The 19,346-nt window shown below is 35.3% G+C and overlaps 1 protein-coding gene across 3 annotated transcripts in view; it reads left to right on the top strand.

The window, feature by feature from the left end:
* The window catches only part of TTC7B (tetratricopeptide repeat domain 7B), a 127,116-nt gene that overhangs the window by 80,599 nt on the left and 27,171 nt on the right, over positions 1-19,346 (top strand). Inside the window, exons 16-19 of one of the 3 annotated variants that reach the window (XM_031553644.1) lie at positions 233-349; positions 4,215-4,312; positions 8,190-8,348; positions 15,600-15,740. In XM_031553644.1, coding sequence (XP_031409504.1) covers positions 233-349; positions 4,215-4,312; positions 8,190-8,348; positions 15,600-15,740 — 515 coding nt within the window. Of the gene's footprint in view, positions 1-232; positions 350-4,214; positions 4,313-8,189; positions 8,349-10,122; positions 10,174-15,599; positions 15,741-19,346 lie in introns of all 3 variants that reach the window. The other 2 variants (XM_031553645.1, XM_031553646.1) reach the window with 2 other exon arrangements.

The raw sequence follows: 19,346 nt of genomic DNA, 5'->3' as shown, positions 1-19,346 counted from the left end.
AAAAAGCTAAAAAAATTAAATCCTGTAAGCTGTTGTTTCTTGTAAAAGGTACTATTACTTTGATGAATTTATTATTTGACTTTACTGCAATTACTTAGTGAAACAAAGATTTGAATTAACACCATCTTTGAAGTTATGTAATTTCCCCAGTGTGGCCTGCGATTGGATATCTTTAAAGAAGTTTTGCTTGAATCTCTTTTCTTTCTCTTAATTCTTTTTCATTTTTCTCTAGACTACTGTTTACAAAAGTCAAATTGGAATCACTGTGCAGAGGCCCAGATGAAGCACTCCTTACCTGTAAACACATGCTCCAGATTTGGAAATCCTGCTATAATCTCACTAACCCAAGGTAAGGTGCTGTAGAGTTCTAGACTGTGCAATATTAGACAGGGCAGTACTGGGTCAGCAGTTCTCCTTTTTCTTATTCTGGTATTACAAATTAACAAACCCTGAGGAGAACTGGAAGTGCTAAGACACTACCTGATGGATAGGCAGGAACCACCTGGAGTTCTCTGAAGTAATGTGTACCAAAGCTAATATGCTCTGCTTTGATGAGAACAGATTGCAGAAAGGGCAGAACTTCATGACATACGATGTGGTTCTATGTACTGGCATTGTCTTGTTTTTCCTCCTGATCTGAATTATAGAACCTTTTATATCAGCTAGTGGACAGAGTGCTGGAGTAGAAATTTAGTTAAAGCACTTTTGCTAAATAGAATGAAAGAGGGTTAAACATTAATTAAGATTAAAGTAACAAAGGAGATCACAAGGATAAATATAACATGCTTGAGAAGCCATCATAGCTTTTTTGTTTTTTTTAAGAGAAGCGTGGCTTATGAACTTATTACAGTTCTTCAAATGCCTTAGCAAGTATAAGTTGTTAAGAGTCCTCTTTGAGTTTCCAAACAACTTTAGTCCTTTGCCCCACACACCTCTGATCACCTGTGAAATAAACAGGAAAACAAGTATAAACAGAATTTCCTGCTATTTGATTGTCTCAAAGGTTGAAAATTTTTGGAGAAGAGATGCTACATAAGAAGAGATTCGTACCCCATTGTATCAGATAGTTGGTATGATGATTTGTTTGATCTTGCAGTTACGTAAACACATGTACCTCTAAGAAGACTAGGAGAGCTGGAACTTTAGGGCTAGTGAAATTTTTTTCCCTCTTATGAGCAGTTTGGAGCAGAAAAAGTTTGGGGACTGTGAGTACTGGAGAAAATAGGGGAAAGAGCATTGGAGGCCCCCACCTGAGTCAGTCCTAGCTCATTTATATAGGCTGATGCTGCACTATGGAGCAGGACTCAGAGTTGATAGAAAGCAAGTACGTCAGAATTTTTTCTTCTAAGCTAATTGATGGTGGTGTTTTTTGTTTGCTTTCTTTCGTTGGGTTTTGGGGAAAGGGATTATTTAGGGGGTGATTTTAAGAATTTTTAGTGAGAAGGTTGTGCTGTAGAGAACAGTTAAAATTTCTCTGCAATCTTAATTTCAGTGATGCTTTAAATGTACTTCACACAACCTCTCATCTTTTTTTTCTCTCCCATTCTCTCCAAAGGTCAGGGCTCTAATCACAGCTTGTAATTACTTTTATGTTGTTGCTATGCTAAGACTTACTATGCCACATTCAGGACATATAAAATAATGCTTCCTTCAGGTGTCAGCAGTGATTATGAAAACTCTACTCTTTGGCTATGCCAGTTTTGGACAGCAGACTACTTTGTGCCTGGTAGTACTGCTCTTTTTGTCTTGATGCTTAAGACTGTCTTGAGGTTCTGACTCCCTGGTGACAGAAATTAAGATCAAATTAGTAATGAAACAGAAAGGACGATAGATAGGGATCGTGATGAATTTCACAATTCATACGCTGAGTTATATGAAGCAGTGCAGATCCCGAACTAAAACCTTTATTTGGATGGTCCATGTGAAATTTAAGGGCTGAATACTCTCTCACGTTTTGCCTAATCTGTCTGCCTAGGGAAAAATGTATCATTCTGGCCTGAAATTGGTAAGTTCTTTTCATTCAGCTACACTACAGACAGTGCAGGAGTGTGGCGTAAAATCAGTATTTTCCTACCTCTCATTTTAATACAAACTTTATTTTGTTGAAAAATACTGTTGGACAATTATTTTCCCACTGGAAATAATTGAAGCCTTTTCTTGTAGTTCTTTAAGATAATTAAAAATAAGTCTCTTAATCTTTACTGTTCTTCTCATTATCATTTCTTCTCCTAATCTAAAACTGAAAATGTTTATTTTCAAATATTTAAATATACTTCAAGCTCATGTGAAACATGTTTTTTTATTCTGATTTAGACTCAAAACTAATTTTTATGTATAATTTTCCCAGTGAGATAAGAACTCACCTTTCTGATAAGCTGATCAATGTCAAGAATTTCTTCTTGCAGTTAATTATATTTTGTGGTTTAAACTTGGGTTCACTGTCCTCAACAATCTTTCACTACTAAAAATACATTTTGAACAGCTAGATACCACACAGTGTACATGCTAAATGCAGCATTTTCTCTTATCTCTGTTCAGCTAATTTATAACAATTTTACTTGTCTTTACTCAGTATATACACGTTTTTCTCCTTAAATAGTTCAATAAGACTTACAAAATCATTTTGTGATATGAGACTTGGAATGTGTTTAAACTGAAGATTACATCAGCCATGTTTCTATTCAGCATGCTCCTTGAACAGTTGAATTATTTTCTAGAACTTAAGAAAACAGTACAAACCACAGTGCCAGTAATGTGCTTTAAAGATATTTATGCTATGCCTCACTTTCTTTGTCTACAATATTTGGCATGTCATTTCTTGTGGACTGAGGAAGAAATTAATACAGAAAACATGCAACTACTGGTGTAACAGCTAAAGCTGATAGTATGTGTCCTAGAAAGTCCCCTTCTGTTTCCTGTGGATTTCTATCATGGCATCATTCTGTAAGGAAATTGGTCTTGCAATAATCTTAGTATAATGCAAAGTTTTATTTATATCATTTTAATAACAGCTATACAAAGAGAGGAAGTTGTCTCATTGGTTTTTGAAGCGTGCAACTATTAAGAGTTGCTGAAAGGTTTATTGCCTTTCTCTCAGATCAAATTTGGAAAGAGATGTTTAAAAACTGAGGGCAACTGTAAAGATGTATTAAATTCCATTCTCGCAGTTTAGACTAAGATCCCTTAGGTTTTACTTTAAGATGGGAATTTTGTAGAGTTTTTTTCTGTTTTGTGGAGTATAAGAATCAGACAAAATTTTGCACTTTGCTAATTTGATCTAACAACCCAGTTGTTTTAAAGTTCATTATTTTTAAGTTTGTGGATTGCTTCTAAAAAAAAAAAAAGTTTGTTAAAATCTTAGTTGATAGGAAGTAGTGCTAACTTAGAGTCCTAAAAACAGAATTACTCCATTAGCCATTAATTCTCCAGTCTCTGTTCTGCTGAATCTTTTATCACAGTTCTGGACCAATCAGTTTTCCAGCAAATCTATCAGCAAGAAGCCTGAGAGGCAGACAGTGAGTTTCAACTGAAGTGGAAATTGAGTGCATTTTTCCACAAGAGCTAACAGGGAAAACCTGTGGAAAGTGCTTAGGAACCTGATTTATTCTTAATTGTTCAAAATGTTCCAACTCCACAGTTAGGATCAAATTCTGCATTAGATAGCTAACGTACATGTTAAAAAGCAAAAAAAAGACACAAACACCACACCACTCAAATCTCTAGAGGTAAAAGTGCTGCCTTTTCATTCAAAATGTAGGTATAATGTTTTTATAACATCTTTACCTAAAATTAGATGTCTTGAGTTCAGTGTTTCTCTTTAGTGTGGGAAAAGTGTAGATTTTTAAACTCGCATCTGTAGTCTTGGGCTGCTGAAACAGAAGTACCCTATCTTACAGAATAGATTAAGGCACAATAAAGCCTTTTGTAAAGCTGCTAGTTATAAATCGAGTTAAGTCTGTATTTGCTTCTTGGTTGTACTAATTATGACAACAAAGTCGCTGAAGTAAATATGGATTTAGTTTTGCTCAGCTTAATTCTGTCCTTATGCAGTTGGCATAGTGTACTGCGAGTGGTTAGCGATGCTCGGTACTAAATTTGTTCATAGCAAAAACCTTTATAGCAAGAACCTCTGTGGGAGGAGGGCAGCATGCAACTTGTATCTCAGTATATAATTTTATATTTTAATAGCTCACAATTTTTATACTTCATTACAGTGATTCTGGACGTGGGAGCAGCCTGTTAGACAGAGCTATTGCCGATAGACGACAGCTTAATACAATTACATTACCAGATTTCAGTGATCCTGAAACAGGTAAGAGCTGCATTTGAGCAATAGGATGAATGAAATGGATTTTCCATAACTTTTTTTATTAGTTGTTTGTTTTGTAAAATAATATAGTGTACTGTGAGAATGTTTTCATTGTCATATGAGTTGAAAAAAATGCTTTGGAAACGTTTTTTATTTATGAAGTATTTTTTATAGTATGTTCACTGTAAACTAAAATTTCTATGGTCTGGATCTTGCTGAGCTGGTGGTAGTATATATATATATATATATATATATATTTTAATAAATCTAAAAATGTGCTTTATTAGCCTATTTTCCAAAGTCCTTTTCTGCCTATTAAGTATTTATCACTTTTTTTTTTTTTAAGAAAGCATATCACAAAAATTTAAGAAAACAAAATCTCAAGAAAACTCAAGACGTGACTAATGGAATTTGTTAAGATCTCCAGTATTTATATTAAAATAGGATTGCATATGTGGATTATTTCAGACATAGCTTTAAAAAATATATTTATTATAAATCGTATATACTGCAAAAATTGTACTTCACAATTGCACTACATAAAAGGTATGATTGTTACATAGCAGTAAGTATTAACAGTATATAACTTGTACATTTTATTAATATATTAAATTTTTACAAGGTAAATTCATATGCCTCATAAAGTCATTTAAATAAAAACAGATGAGCCATGCATCCTGTAAAAAAGCACAGAAACAATTACTGTTGTGATACTAGATGCAAAAACCTTTAGAGTACATTATCTGCTTTCAAAAAAAAATTTTTTTCTCCTCTTTCCTGGGTTTTATCTCCAAACTGTAGCATGCCTATTTTTTATATCCTTCAGATATCAATTTGTGCTTAATCATACTTCAATACAAACAGCTTATGAGGAAGTTTGTCAACTGATGCATAAACTAAGATGCACTGAAGTGTAGTTTATATCTTTGCTTAATATTGGAATTGTGCAGTAGAGAAAAATCCACTTGAGATATTTCATGTCTGAAAGTTGAAGTTGGAACTAATGTTCACCAGAAGAAAGAGTACTGTGTTTGATAGAGGGGCAAGCAGTCTCAATTGTAAAGATCAAGTCACCTGGTTTAAAAGAACTGTAATATCACATGTTCTGAAGCATGGCATAGTTCATCCTCTTTGCTCCTACAAAAGAATTTTTTTGTGTTCTTGTAATTACGATGAAAAGACAACAGCATGAAATCTGGTAGCAATCATTCTGTGTTCTAGTCTAGCTCACTGTTTTGTTTGAAGGAGCTAACTTGACTTTGAATGTTTCATGTGTGTATTTAATGGTTCCAAGCAGACAATTTATTCTCTGCCTTTCAAAAAACGGGGATTGGAGTGATTGTATTTGTTTGTTTGCATATTTTCCACAGGGACACAAAGTTCTTCACCCTTCAGGGTGTCCTATTTTTGTATATGCCACACTTCAGAGCATAAGTAATTGGTGTTTTTTATAAACTTAATATTCCTCAGAGCTTTTAAGCATAGATTAACATTCATCCAAAACAGTGAGCTTTTCAAGAACTTTCCCCAGATTTTTCCCGTGGATCCAGTTTGTCAGTTTTCCATCAGAAAGAGGGGTGGCCAGCAGGGACAGGGAGGTGATCGCCCCCCTCTACTCCGCTCTTGTGAGGCCCCTGGAGTACTGAGTCCAGGTCGGGAGCCCCCAGTACAACAAAGACAGGGAGCTGTTGGAGAGGGTCCAGAGGAGAGCCATGAAGATGATCAGGGGACTGGAGCAGCTCCCCTGTGAGGACAGGCTGAGGGAGCTGGGCTTGTTCAGCCTGGAGAAAAGAAGGCTGTGGGGTGACCTCATTGCAGCCTTTCAGTACCTAAACGGAGCCTACAAAGAGGAGGGGAATCAACTCTTTGAAAGGGTTGATAACTGCAGGACAAGGGGAAATGGTTTTAAGTTGAGGGAGGGGAGATTTAGGTTGGGTGTCAGGGAGAAGTTCTTTACAGAGGGAGTGGTGAAGTGCTGGAACAGGCTGCCCAGAGAGGTTGTGGATGCCCTGTCCCTGGAGGTGTTTGAGGCCAGATTGGATGGGGCTCTGGGCAGCCTGGTCTAGTATTGAATGTGGAGGTTGGTGGCCCTGCATGTGGCAGAGGGGTTGGAGATTCATGATCCTTGAGGTCCCTTCCAACCCTGGCCATTCTGTGATTCTGTGATTCTGCCTTTGTGTCCTGAATCTTAGCTGTGGTGTTAGAGCTTATCACTACTGTCAAAGAGGACAAGATTGGAAATTAAAAATCTGGGGTCTTTTTCTGTTTATTTTTCTTATAAAAGGTAATTATGATGGGTGGAACAGGAAGAGTCTTTTTTTGTTTTTTATTTTTCTTTTTGTTCTGGTTTTGACATTTTAATTTTAGCAGAAGCATCCTTGTTACAGTGCACATACTCAAATTCTGGTAGGGACTGTGGCTTTGTATCTATACAGTAGCATCAATGTAAAAACTTCATGTCAGAGTTTGTAAAAAAAAATTCCTTATCCAGATAAACAGAAAAAAATATTACAGTAATTATGTTACGGTAAGATAAAAATTCAATTTTACCATAGAGTTTGAGTAAGAAAACTCAAGGTAAAGGAAATGTTGTGCGGAAAAAAAAAACAACAAACAACAGGTAATAGGTATGATTGATGATCCGCATGTTAGATCTTTATCAGTTGAAAGAGCTCGTTTCCAGTCTTTGGAAATGCAAAACTAAATTGGCATTTACAGTACTGAAGTGGGGTATGCAGAAAAGCTGCTGGGGACAGAAATATTTGCTGCTTTTCGTGCAACCATACATATGCATTTATGTATGTATATACACATGAAAATGTGAAAACCTTCCTTTTCCTTACTTTGATTGCCATCAGTGGAAATGATGATCTCCTTTTCTGTCTAGTCACTGCTTGACTAACCTGAGTATCATGAAATGACCCCTAAAATTCAAATGTGATGTTTTTTATACTTGCAACTTTTTGTTTGTTTGTTTTAAAAAAAAAGAAAAAAAAGCAGTTTAAAATTCAGATAGCAGTAAAAGGTGTAAACTTTTTTTTTTTTAAGGTATATCAATTTAGCAAAAGTTGAAATTTGAACAAAAAGTTCTTGAGAAAAGTGTTTATATAAAGCTTTTACCCATCTGATAAAATTGCTGATTAATTGAGGAATGGTTAAATGATTCAGGCTTAAATTTTTGTAATCTTTGTACTATAATAACCATGTATTTTTACAAGGCTAGGCTGTTAATTCATTGGCCCAATCAAGAACTGTAGCAAATCTACTCTGAGCTTTCATTCTGTTTGAGCTGATTTGACATGAGCTGCATATACAAGTTCGTACGTTACACAAATAAATAAATATGAGGGAGGGGGATAAAAGACTTAATGAATCACTCACTGAAGTAAAATCTCAGAGAGGAGCAGACATATTTGCTTTTTAAAAGTAGATAAGCATGTACAACTCACTTGAGATTTGACAGTTGACTATTTTGGTTAAAGTAAGTTGCACTCAATCTTTTTAAAATGAAATTATTCAATCTGTTGTGTAGTCGTTACAGTCCACCTAGCTTGCCATAGAAACTAACAGTGGGATTTGTTCTTTATTTCCTCTTAGATATATTTTACATACTCCTGCATTATAGCAGAGGGAAAAATTTTCAAAACTAGCTTAGTACAGTAGGGGAGTACATTATTGAGTGCAGCATTCATTTTTTTGTTGCTTTCAGAAACAGTACAATTTAGTTCATGCAGAAGCCATTTCCATCTTACTGAATGGGAAATAAGTGCTTTGCATTCTTTGACACCCATTAATGAGTCCATTAAACCCTGTTCTTGGATCTATTTCTTTCCCACCCCTTGCCCCACACCCTTATCATTCTCTTTCTTTCACTTTTTAGCCTCTGATACTTCCTCATCTTCTCTCTCAAGAACAGAGTCTCCTCTCCAAGTGTTTGTGTCTTCTCATCTTCCTCATCCTAAATCAGATACCTTTGTCTGGCCCCATGCAGCCTCTCCATGCTGTGACCAAGTTCCTGAGCCCCGTTCACCTTCTCACTGTAAACTGGTTTTCTCTTCCTGATGGATGTGTTTGTGCTGTATTTTTCTGATAATCTTCATAACTGATAAACCGTGTTTAAAATAATCTAAACTTCAACAGAGTGTGAGTAAAATCTGACCTTTCAGATGCACATCATTTAATACAGAACAGATTTTAAGAGTTTGTCTCGAACAGACTCTTTTATTGATCCCCAAAGATGAAAAGTTACAGACCAATTTAATATTCTGTTCTCTTGACTGCTACAGAAAATGGTAGGTGTTTCGTAGAAGAGGCTATTGGTCATTACTGCACTGTATCACAGCTGTAATTATTTTCATTACTGGCATAATTTGCCCAACAAGTCTATTCATTCCAAAGGATTTCCGTGTTAGTTCTTTATGATATCTAGATCCTTGATGTTAAAGCCTTTAAGTAATTGCTTACAAACCTTCCCTGAAACTTCATATGAAGGAAAAAAAATGCATTGAATACCAACATGTATTTTCATAGTGCAGGTTGGATTTGTTGAAACAATTCAGAGGCAGTGGAGGAGTGAAAATCAGCATTTTGCTTTCCCAAATCAAGAGTTCTTCTCTTCATTGAAGTGATACAAGTTTAAACATGCTGTAAAATTAATTCACATGTTTAAATACAAACTGTAGAGTCAAACTGCCAGAGCATTGTTCAGTTGGCAGTGTAAAATTAAATTAGTTTTCCATTTATTTTTAATTTGTTATTATTTCTTCAAAATTGTCCTTCACTCATTGATTTATGCAGAGCACTGTGTTACAATACTGCAGTTACTAATCCAGTCTTATGAAGTTCACTTTTGATACTAGCTTGTAACTTGTATTATGTCAAAGATATTAATTCCCAAAAAAATCTGGGGAATGAATCTTTCACTCATTTAAGTAGCTGACATAAGTTTGGAATTTTGAAAACACTACCTTATAGATAAGCCTATGACTGGAAATTCAGGAGAGCACTTCCTTTAGACTTCAGGAACCATGCCCTAGAAAAGTTTGATTGAGTCTGACTCTTCCTGAAGCAGTTGAATAGCTGATTAATTTCTATCACACTTTTGAGCGCTGTTGAGTTGGACTTGCTCAGGCCTACTCTAGAAATAGTACAGATAGCATTAAATTGCATGTTCTTTGCAGTGCTACAATAAACATTACTCAAGAACAGCGGCAAATGGAATAAATGTAGAAGTTCATACACATATACCATTATGGAGAGCCCAAGTTTTCCATTTTAGATTAAAGCTACCTTGTCCTCAGGGAAGGAGCTTCCAATGTACATGAAAAGTAGTGGAACCATGAAAAAAACAGATATTGGAGTCCTTTGTATAGTGTAAATAATATATGAAAGTCAAAGCTCTCTATCTTTGAATAAGTAAAAGTTTAGAAGTTTGCGTAGATTTTCATACTTTCTACTATAGTTAATAGGACTGAAAGTCTGGTGTTCTCTTAGTTCTTTTTCTCTTTTTCTTCCCTCGTGGTGGAAGAGCAAATAAAACTCTCTGTATTAACTTGACATCCGATTTCTGTTGAACAGGAACGTGATTTTAGAGGTGTAGCAAAGGTTCTATGAAAATATTTATGGTACATAATAATATCTTTTTTTTTCTTTTTTTTCTTTTTTGTCATTTGGATCCCTGTAAACGTGATTTACAGTTTGAAGATTATTGGAAATCCTCTGGCTTTCTTGGAGTTCGTGGTTTTTGCCTATTTATTGTCTTATTTATCTCCTTTTTAGCTTGGATTTTAATTTGTGGTTTGATCTATTCAAAGGCAATCCATCAGATGCTTACTTTCATGGTTTTTACTCCCTTTTTTCAGTTTGTAAGTAGTATTCACACAGAAGTTCTATTAATTTCCTAAGGACTTAAATCACCTTTTCCTTCACCACAAAACGTACATGTTTTGTCCATCAGTAGTAGAAGTTAATAGTGTGTAAGGCAAGGCTGATGCTCTTTGCTTGTTCAGTCACCCTATGGGCTGTGAACTTACAAGATCTGAATGCACTTGACTAACATTTGCATTTAATAATTAAAGAGGCAGTATTCATTTCTAGAGGACTGCAAATAAAGATATTTTGGGAGAGTCTTGTATAACACAATGGCCAGCTGCCAGTATGTTTTACTACAGGAGATTTTTTGCCACAGCTGTTCCTAAGGAGCATGTTGGTCTAAAAGGACACGTTGCAACTTTTATCATGAGTCATAATAAACTACTACTTTCTCTTGTACAAGCTTTGCTTGTAGAATAAATCTCTTAAGTGTATGCTTTAAAACAGTGAAATGATACAAACAAGCCAAATTAGAGAAAATTGAGAGTCTGGATCAATAAAAATAATTGCTGCTTTAACCCAGATGCGAAACCAACATTCTTTTCTTCTAACCAGTTATATTATAAAGCTGTACATTTGGCCTTGGATAGTAAATTTTGAATTTTTTTCCCTTAAAAAAGATAAGAAGAGATATAAAACAGCATGTTTGACAGTGACAAATCACGAGAGGTGTTTTTCAGAGAGCTGGAAGAATACTCTGTAAATGACATTGTCCATACCTCCCTACCTCCATATGCATATCTCCATGTATAACCATATCAAAACTTCAGCTAGATTAGTAATTTTTTGTTTTGAAAGGTATCTTAGACACATAATTAATTTGATAGGAAAAAAACAAAAATGTTGACTAAACCTGCCAATTTGTTACATTGAATGAATCATTTCAGTGTTGTTTTCGTCCTGCAGAAGGTGCTGCCTCTTCCTATCATTTTTGCTTTGTTTAGCACAGTTCTCACTATGCCTCATCACTAATGTTCCTACTGGCAGCTTTGCGTGAATATGAAGTTGACAGTCACATGGTTTTTTTCCTCCTCATTCCTGCATGAGCATTGCTGTTGAAGCATTTTTCCTTTATATAAATGCTGAAATATTGATTGAAAACATGATAAATGTAAAACTGTTTTGCAATGTACTTTTGTGATATAAAAAGAAATCCTTTTTTGGTATTCTTGTCACTTGTTATGAATCTGTTTCATGAAAGATGTCATCCATGTTGTTTTCTTTTACTCATTCTCAGATGGCAAATTTGATGCAAATTGATTTAGTGATTCTCCAAGTACTGATGGAGTCTATATCTTAGTTCATATCCTTTAGGCAACATGATTAAGAATTTCTGGGGGAATGACCAAGGAAAGAATGGAAGAAGTCAAGACACGCTTTCTGTTTACATTGTGTGACTTATAGTTGAAATTTGAAAGATCAGTTTCATGCAGACTTTCCTATATTTATCTTGAAAAAGCCTAAAGAGAAGTGAATTGAGCACTTTGGTGTTCACAGAAATTGAACTGTAGGTATATCTTGGAAAACAAAGGGTTCCATGTGAGACTGCTTTACTTCTTGATTAAATTTTGTTTGTACAATTCTGTTGGCAGGAAGGGTTTATATTATTGAATTGGAACATTCACATAAGCATAGGTAGCACATATTATGCTAGTGTGGTGAGCAGAAATTCTGTGAATTCTGCCTAAATGTTACGGGAAGCTTTTTGGTTTAGAAACATTCTGTCCCATTTTGCAATGTGCAATGTAATTGTTATTCCCCATGTCAGTCAGTAAATAATTTAAATGATGTATGCTAGATTTTGCTAAGACAATCCCTGTTTCACCATTTTCCCATTTAGTGTAAGTAAGCCTTAGGGCTTGAAAGTGAGTAGATGGGATCAATTTTGGTGCTGTAATTACTGATTTCACACCTCATCCTTTTGCATGCCAAAAGAGACACACTTTGCTGCCTGTGTTGTTTTTTTTTAAAGGGATTTTTTTTCTTTATTCTTAAGTGTCATGCTGTAATAGCAGGTTTAGAAGATGTCTTAGAAGCACCCAAAATTCTTGATCTTCCAAGATATGGTGAAGTTTGAAACAAGGGATTCCTATTGTTCTATTGAGCATTCTAAGGAAGATACAGCTAAGTGAGTTATAGCTATTGTAGTGAAAACATACTTGAAAATATGAACTGAGATAAAAATAATACAGGTAAGGTTGGGAAGGGAGAGAACTTATGACAAAACGACGGGGCAGCCCAGGGAGCTGCCTGCATATTGAAGCCTCAAGCAAAATTTAAGCTTCGCTTTTTACCCTCACAAACCTCTATATATCTTCATCACTTATAATTTAAGCTTTTAGTACACAGGAGATGACTTCAGGTGATCTTTGGTTATGTACAGAATGAAAACTTATTCACTGTCTTTTTAATACACAGAGCTAGAAATAAGTCAGATGATGCCTAATTGTGGCAAAGCTAAAGAAGTATTCATGAGTTTATTGGTTAGAGCTATTAATATGAGTGCAATGTACCTGAAAGATGCCTAAATTGGGCACTGTGAAAAGACTCAGGTTACTTTATTTTTTTAATAAAATATATTTATTTTAAATATATATTTATTTCAAAGTTTTTACTTTATTTAACAAAAGAAAATAAAGGTGCAAAGTTGTGATAAAAGGTGCAGTGACTGTGCTGACTAGACATACAAGGCTGATCTGGAAGTCAGCTGTCCTTCTTTTGGAGACTGTAGCCATGTGCCTGATGACTTTTAACAGCCACTGCAAGGAAGATTTTTAAAGAAACAAAATAAACCACAAACATTGGTGCTTTTGTGCTGTTTAACATATTTAAGTTTTTGAGGTTTTTAAATAAGACTAAAGCATGGTGGATTTCAGAGGCTGGATTTTCCAAATACCTTTGCGGAATGTTACATCGTTTCTTTGTATTCTGCTTAAAATATGGTTTTCAAACTTAAACTAAAATATATCTCTTATTTAGGATGTTGTTTAGAGATGACTTAAATTTAGCTGGTCATGCTGAAAAATCTGCAATCTGATTTTCTAAAACAGTTTAGTTACTTGGCACATGTTGAATTTTAGATTGTTAAATGTTCACAGTGAATATATAATACATTTTTATATCAGCTGTATTAATTTAGTAAAAGCTGCGAGGTAAATATTTTTAGTGGCTTGATTGAGACTCTTGAAGCCTAATACTGGGACCTTAAATCCCACCCACTTCCATCCCTCTTCCATATGATCAGGGCTGCCCCCCACCAGATAAGGCTGCCCACGGCTCCATCCAACCTGGCTCTGATGCCTCCAAGGGTGGGGTGTCCACAGCTTCTCTGGGCAGCCTGTAACCCCTTTTCCTAACAAGCCGCTTTAATAACACTTTATGAAATAAATCATATAGAAATATATATACGTATTTTTTAATTAAGAGACTTTTTTATTCTGCTATAAAGTCCAGTTAATTACTATAGGAAATATTTGGTATCCACCCATTTTAAATCTGGCGTAGGTGGAGCTACTTTCACAGCACTGCTTCTCATAGAAATTTTATCACACTATAGTTCTTTCTATATAGAAATTGATATGCAACAAGTTATAGTAATATAGTACCATTTATCTTTTATGGTTAAATACATACTGGATATCTAAAATCTAGTAGCACTTGTGGTCTGATTAGCAGCCAGAGTCCATGCCTTAGATTACAGAAAATGTAAGTCTTTTTAAATAATAAATCAAACGCTTGCTTCTCAGAAGGAAGGGATTAGAAGATGATATCCTTTCCATCAGCAAATCACACCTTTGGGGAAAAAAAAAAAAAGAAAAAGAAAAACTGCTGAATTGCTGAATAGACTCTTTTGCTATGAGCTGCACTGGAGGTGTAACAGGTGACAGGCTGCAGTGGCATGCATTTACAGACATGGAGGGGAGACTAGAGTTTATTTATGGTACCTTTGGCTGATGCTTCTTTTCAGATATGCTCTACATGCTTCTTGCTTAGACTTCCATTTTGCCTTTCTTTGGAAGCCTTTAAGATAAGATACACAGAAACTTCAGTGAATATTCAGGGATATGGACTGCAGTGCGACTTCTCTCATTTACCAGCAGAGGAAAGCAAACTCCACAGCCAGATGCTCTTTCAGGTCTCTGGCAATTCCTTGTTCAAAACAGCCTAAGAAATACTGATTATGTCCTGTGCTGGTTTTTGTCAGTTCAGGGACACATGATGTGTGCTTTCAGACAAAATTTCCCTTCCAACTAATTTGTGTACTAGGAACTCCTACTTTTCTAATCAGCTGATATCTCGTTGCACATAAGAATGCGTGTTTCATGTGGGAACCTTCTCAGAAAACCTGTGATAACAAGAGTGAAGTTTTTATTTATTGTTTAACTGTTAGTGCTGAGCTTGTGGGAGATGTGCCTTCAACCTGTACAGGATTCAGGACTTTTATTGAGTTACCTGCCTTTGTTGACCATTACAGATATGTGACTGAGCTTAGAAGACTTCTTACCTGATTCAATATTTTACTTCCATTATTTATTAATCAGGGCCTGGTCAATCGGAGATTTTGTAATCATAAAACAACAGGAGGTGCATTGAAGGTTAGATGACAAAGAGTATAGCTTAAAATATCTGTGGTCTTGATTTGAAAAAAAAATACTGTTTTTTATATAAAAACTAAGAATAATGTCAATAACTGGATATACAAAGTACCATTGTCATTAGGTAATTTCTTGTTCTAGGAGATTTTTCATTTCCAGTACTTGGAAAAAGGTAGTATTTGCCAGTGATGTTCTAATCTCACTTGTAAATGCTTTGTATTAAGGGAATTACCCAAAGCAACTTTGGGGATGTTCTTCCTGCAAGCGATTTTTTACCAGCAGGCATTTTAATTCAGTCTTCCTGAAAGCTGAGGTTTACATTCAGAGTTTAATTGTGTATTTGTGCTGGTGTTTGTTGTGATCATCTTGTATATTTTAACTCTTTTTTTTTTAATGCCATTATTAGTCTTAAAATAGTCAACTAATTGCACTCTATGGAAAGACATAGCAATTACTAACATCAAAATGCATGTAGCTAACTGAAGATTACAGTATTACGATACCATCACAAGCCTTTTTTGGATCATAGGTTGTGATAAAAGAGACGATGAGTTTAACAGAGAATATCCAGAGCAGCAACACAAATATGTGACGTGTTGAGTGTGTTTTTAGCACAGAATCCTATGGAACAGTATAAAAGCTTTTGTAACAGGGAAAATTAATCTGCCATTTTGAAAAATTCTCCACAACGACACATGTAAATTGAACATGAAGGGGTTTGGGGAAAAACCTGTTATGAAAAGGCTTATGATTAAATGTTTTATGCAGCATGTTTGACTTTTATTCTTTTTCTGATTTGTAATTTTTAAAAATTACTTGTACAGGTTCGATCCATGCGACTTCAATAGCAGCTTCCAGAGTGGAGCAAGCATTGTCTGAAGTTGCTTCATCTCTGCAAAGCAGTGCCCCTAAACAAGGTCCCCTGCATCCTTGGATGACTCTAGCTCAAATATGGCTTCATGCAGGTACCATGAAAGAAAAATATTTCTTGTTCTTTCCCATCCCATTTATTGCTAACTCTGTACATGACAGAAAAAAAGGGTAGCAGCCTTTTACTATAAAGCAACTTGTCCACTGCAGCTCTGGCAGCTGTTCAGCTTTCTTCTTTCTGGCTTCACTGATGTGAAAGACCCAGTATTTGTCTAAATGTCTGTTGATATCCAGTGGGTTTGCTACTGTTACACTGCTTCCAGGCTCAGGCTACAGGGTAAGTCAGTATCACAAGTGATTGCTGGGTAAAATTTTAATCAGATAATGATGAGGCAGTGTATGTATTTTTACACTGTTACAAATGTTACACTGTTACTGTGCATTTGTTTTGATTGATACTTGCAGCAGAAAGGTGTTACTTCGAAATCAATCAGCAATTGTTCTTTTTACTTAATTCTGCTCTCAGACTTCAGCATTTTTCAGTGACAGAACTATTTTTTCATTATATTCACTGTATACTATATAGACATGATACATTTCCTATCATGTTTACTGTAAATGGTAGCCATGTGTGAAAACACTCCAAGATATATTTCATCTTGTATATGTGTTGCTAAGCTTTCTGTCGGGAAGAGTTGTATATTATTTTCCAAAGTGCTGGAGTTCAAATCATTTGGGAATTACTTCTAATAAGAAATATTCATGTTTACATTCTACATACAGTACTGCATTTCTTGCCATTTTAATTTACATGTTTTGCATTAACAGTTCTTTTATGTGAAGGTCATTACAGAGCAATGGCTCTGTATTATTCATTACTGTTTCAGGGCAAAAAAACACTGCATGCCAACAGGAGATTGGGGAGAACAATGATAGTGATTGATAACTGACCTCATTTGGGGAGGGAATGTTCCTCCAAGGCCACACAGATTAAAAACAGAATGGGGCTCACTAAGGTATGCTGTAGTCCACACAAGTGACTGCTGCTATTTCCTCCAGAAGGGATGCTCTTTGCTAATTTCTTTGTAGTCCACAGGTTGGTCTTCAGCTGTGTTGCACAGTTCACTTTCCTTTCACTTTAAATACTAAAGATCCAGGGGAAGGACATAGCAAAGTGTAAAGAGTGCCATAACTTTTTGTCTATAGAGATTAATGAAAGGAAAAAGCAAACAAGCAAAAATCAAGCAGGATATGAAGGACAGTTGCTGTCAGTCTGCAGAGAAGTTTCTTTCCTGTAGAAACATTCACTCAGAATAATGTTTATTCCTAAAAGCACAATACAAAGCAGATAAAGGTATCTTCATCTGTATATATGGGATATTTTCATAGAAAGCAGCCATAAGTTTACTTAACACCTAACCTGCAACACACATTCTTTAAATAAAAATGAAGACTTACCATTGGGAAATTGCTTGTTTTTTGAAAATCATGCCATGTTTACTGTTTGGCTTCCTGCATAGATATGTTCTACTTCTTAATGGAGAAAAAAATCTTCAATGTGCTTTTTTTTGCTTTTTTTGCTTTTTTTTTTAAATGAGGATGTTGGGTTACAGAGACATGAAAAAGTTATACCTGAAGAGCAGGTATGACAAGTTAAGTTTTAGAGGCATGTACATACCTGAACTATTATGTATAACAGGGAAGGAGAGAAAATATTTTTTTGTATCGATATAAACTGTCATTCCAGTTGTCATGAGTATAAATGAATGTGGCATTTAGTCTGAAGAAGTTGATTTTGCAGACAGTAACTGGCTTTAGATTTCTCATCTTGTGTTTACAAATGAACTCCTTCAGCCTTTCATCTCTGGACAGACAATGTAAAAGCAAAACAAAACTTTTGCAATTAGTGCATTCTTCAGTGTAATGGTATTAGAAACAGATCTGACCCTAAATGACCAATGGCTGTGATGGTTGCTTAAGAAATGCATCAAGACTGAACTCAGCAATGCTGTGGAGCTTGACTGAGAAGTAGATTGTTTTGCCGGTAAAATAGAAGCATAATGCTGGGAGGGTTTGAGCTGGGGGTGCTTGAGGACATTCTCTGAGTGGAGAGTGCAGACGCTGAGAAGTGGAATGTCAGCCTTGGCATCTGGTTTCCCATCAAACTGTTTCTCCTCTCTGAAATTTTCCTATGGAGTCATCTGGCACTGTCAGTTTTCTGCAACTGATTTATTTGAAATTACCATGTTGTTCTTTAACTTTTTTTCTCAGTTTGAAGTAATTTCTATTTTAAATAAACTGCTCCGTATTTTAAGGCATGTCCTTTGTCTTGTATACATCACATGAAATTATCCTGAAATAAACAGCTCCGGAGACAGAAATTTCTCAGATTAACTCTTATGCTTAACAGCTAGCCAGAAGTTCCACATTCTATTCATTCTTTCGTAGTTTTCCAATTTTCCCTAGGATTTAAGATACTGTGTAGGAGAAGGCCACTGTATATTCTGGCAGAATCGTAGCAGTGTAAGATGAAGTACCTTTGTACCGAAGGGAATTATTTAAATAATTACATTTTAGGGAGGCTTTTCAATAATTGTCAAGTTACTGTGCTATATTGCAGAACAGTATCTTTATATGCAGTGTTGTAACCTGCACTGGCTAGTGTGAAAAGCCCAAGTTGCTTCCCTACTTGCATCCTCTCAAGGAACACAAAGTTCCAATTGCAGTCTGTTAAATTAGCCAAACAATGCATATTTTTTACTCTTCAGTTGTTGTGGTAGCAGATAAAAATGATTTAAGTAGGTGATTAATTTCTGCATGTTATTTGCTGATTTTTATAGCTTTTACTCAGCACTTTTTACAGACTGTTCCAGTAGATCTCTGTGCATGCCTGTGGTATGCTTCTGCTTCCTTCTCCTTCACCTTACAACTGAAAGTATGAACCACAGATCTCATAAATGCATTAAGCTTTCAGGGTGGTGTTGAATAAGTTGCTTGGGTTTTGTTTGTTTGTTTGTTTGTTTGTTTCTTAAATCAATCGCAACATTATGTTTTTCCTAACTGTATTTTCATTGGCGACTTGGCAGTGTTTATTTTAAAGTGTTTCAAGTCTGATACTGGAGAAGAAACAATAAAACAAGGAGAGGCCGAGTGGATAGCACTAAAATAATATAGCGTATTCTAGTCCCACTAAAATCTTGTTCATTTTGTAGTAATACTGACATGTAGATTTTGGAAAAGCACTTCAGGAATGAACCACTTGGAGCTTTAAATATATATACATAAATATATATAAAACAAAAACAAATAACAACAATGAAACAATCTCACAGTAGAATTCACATTTTATTCTCAGATTATGGCAGCAACTTCAATTTTGGAGTCTACCAACAGTTAGAATAGTAAAATCCAAGGAAAAATGGATTTCTCCCAGCATTAGCTTTTGATTTCCAAATTTTATACCTTCATTATCTTCCAGATTTGCTATTTTCCAGTTATGTAGTGCCATCTCTGACTAAATCTGGTTCCATTTCTGGATCTGCAGCTCTGTGTGTTAGTTATTCAGAGTAGTTGAGAGATTTTTCCATGAAAAAGAATTTTATTAACTTGCTTTTGAAAATACACTGCATTCATCCATATGTCCACGTGGATATACTATTTATGCTAGGTAGAATGTGCTCTGTGAAATCACTGAGTCATCC

The sequence above is a fragment of the Meleagris gallopavo genome, chromosome 5 (assembly GCF_000146605.3).
Source record: "Meleagris gallopavo isolate NT-WF06-2002-E0010 breed Aviagen turkey brand Nicholas breeding stock chromosome 5, Turkey_5.1, whole genome shotgun sequence".
Lineage (NCBI taxonomy): Eukaryota > Metazoa > Chordata > Aves > Galliformes > Phasianidae > Meleagris > Meleagris gallopavo.
This window is presented reverse-complemented; position numbering and strand designations above follow the sequence as displayed.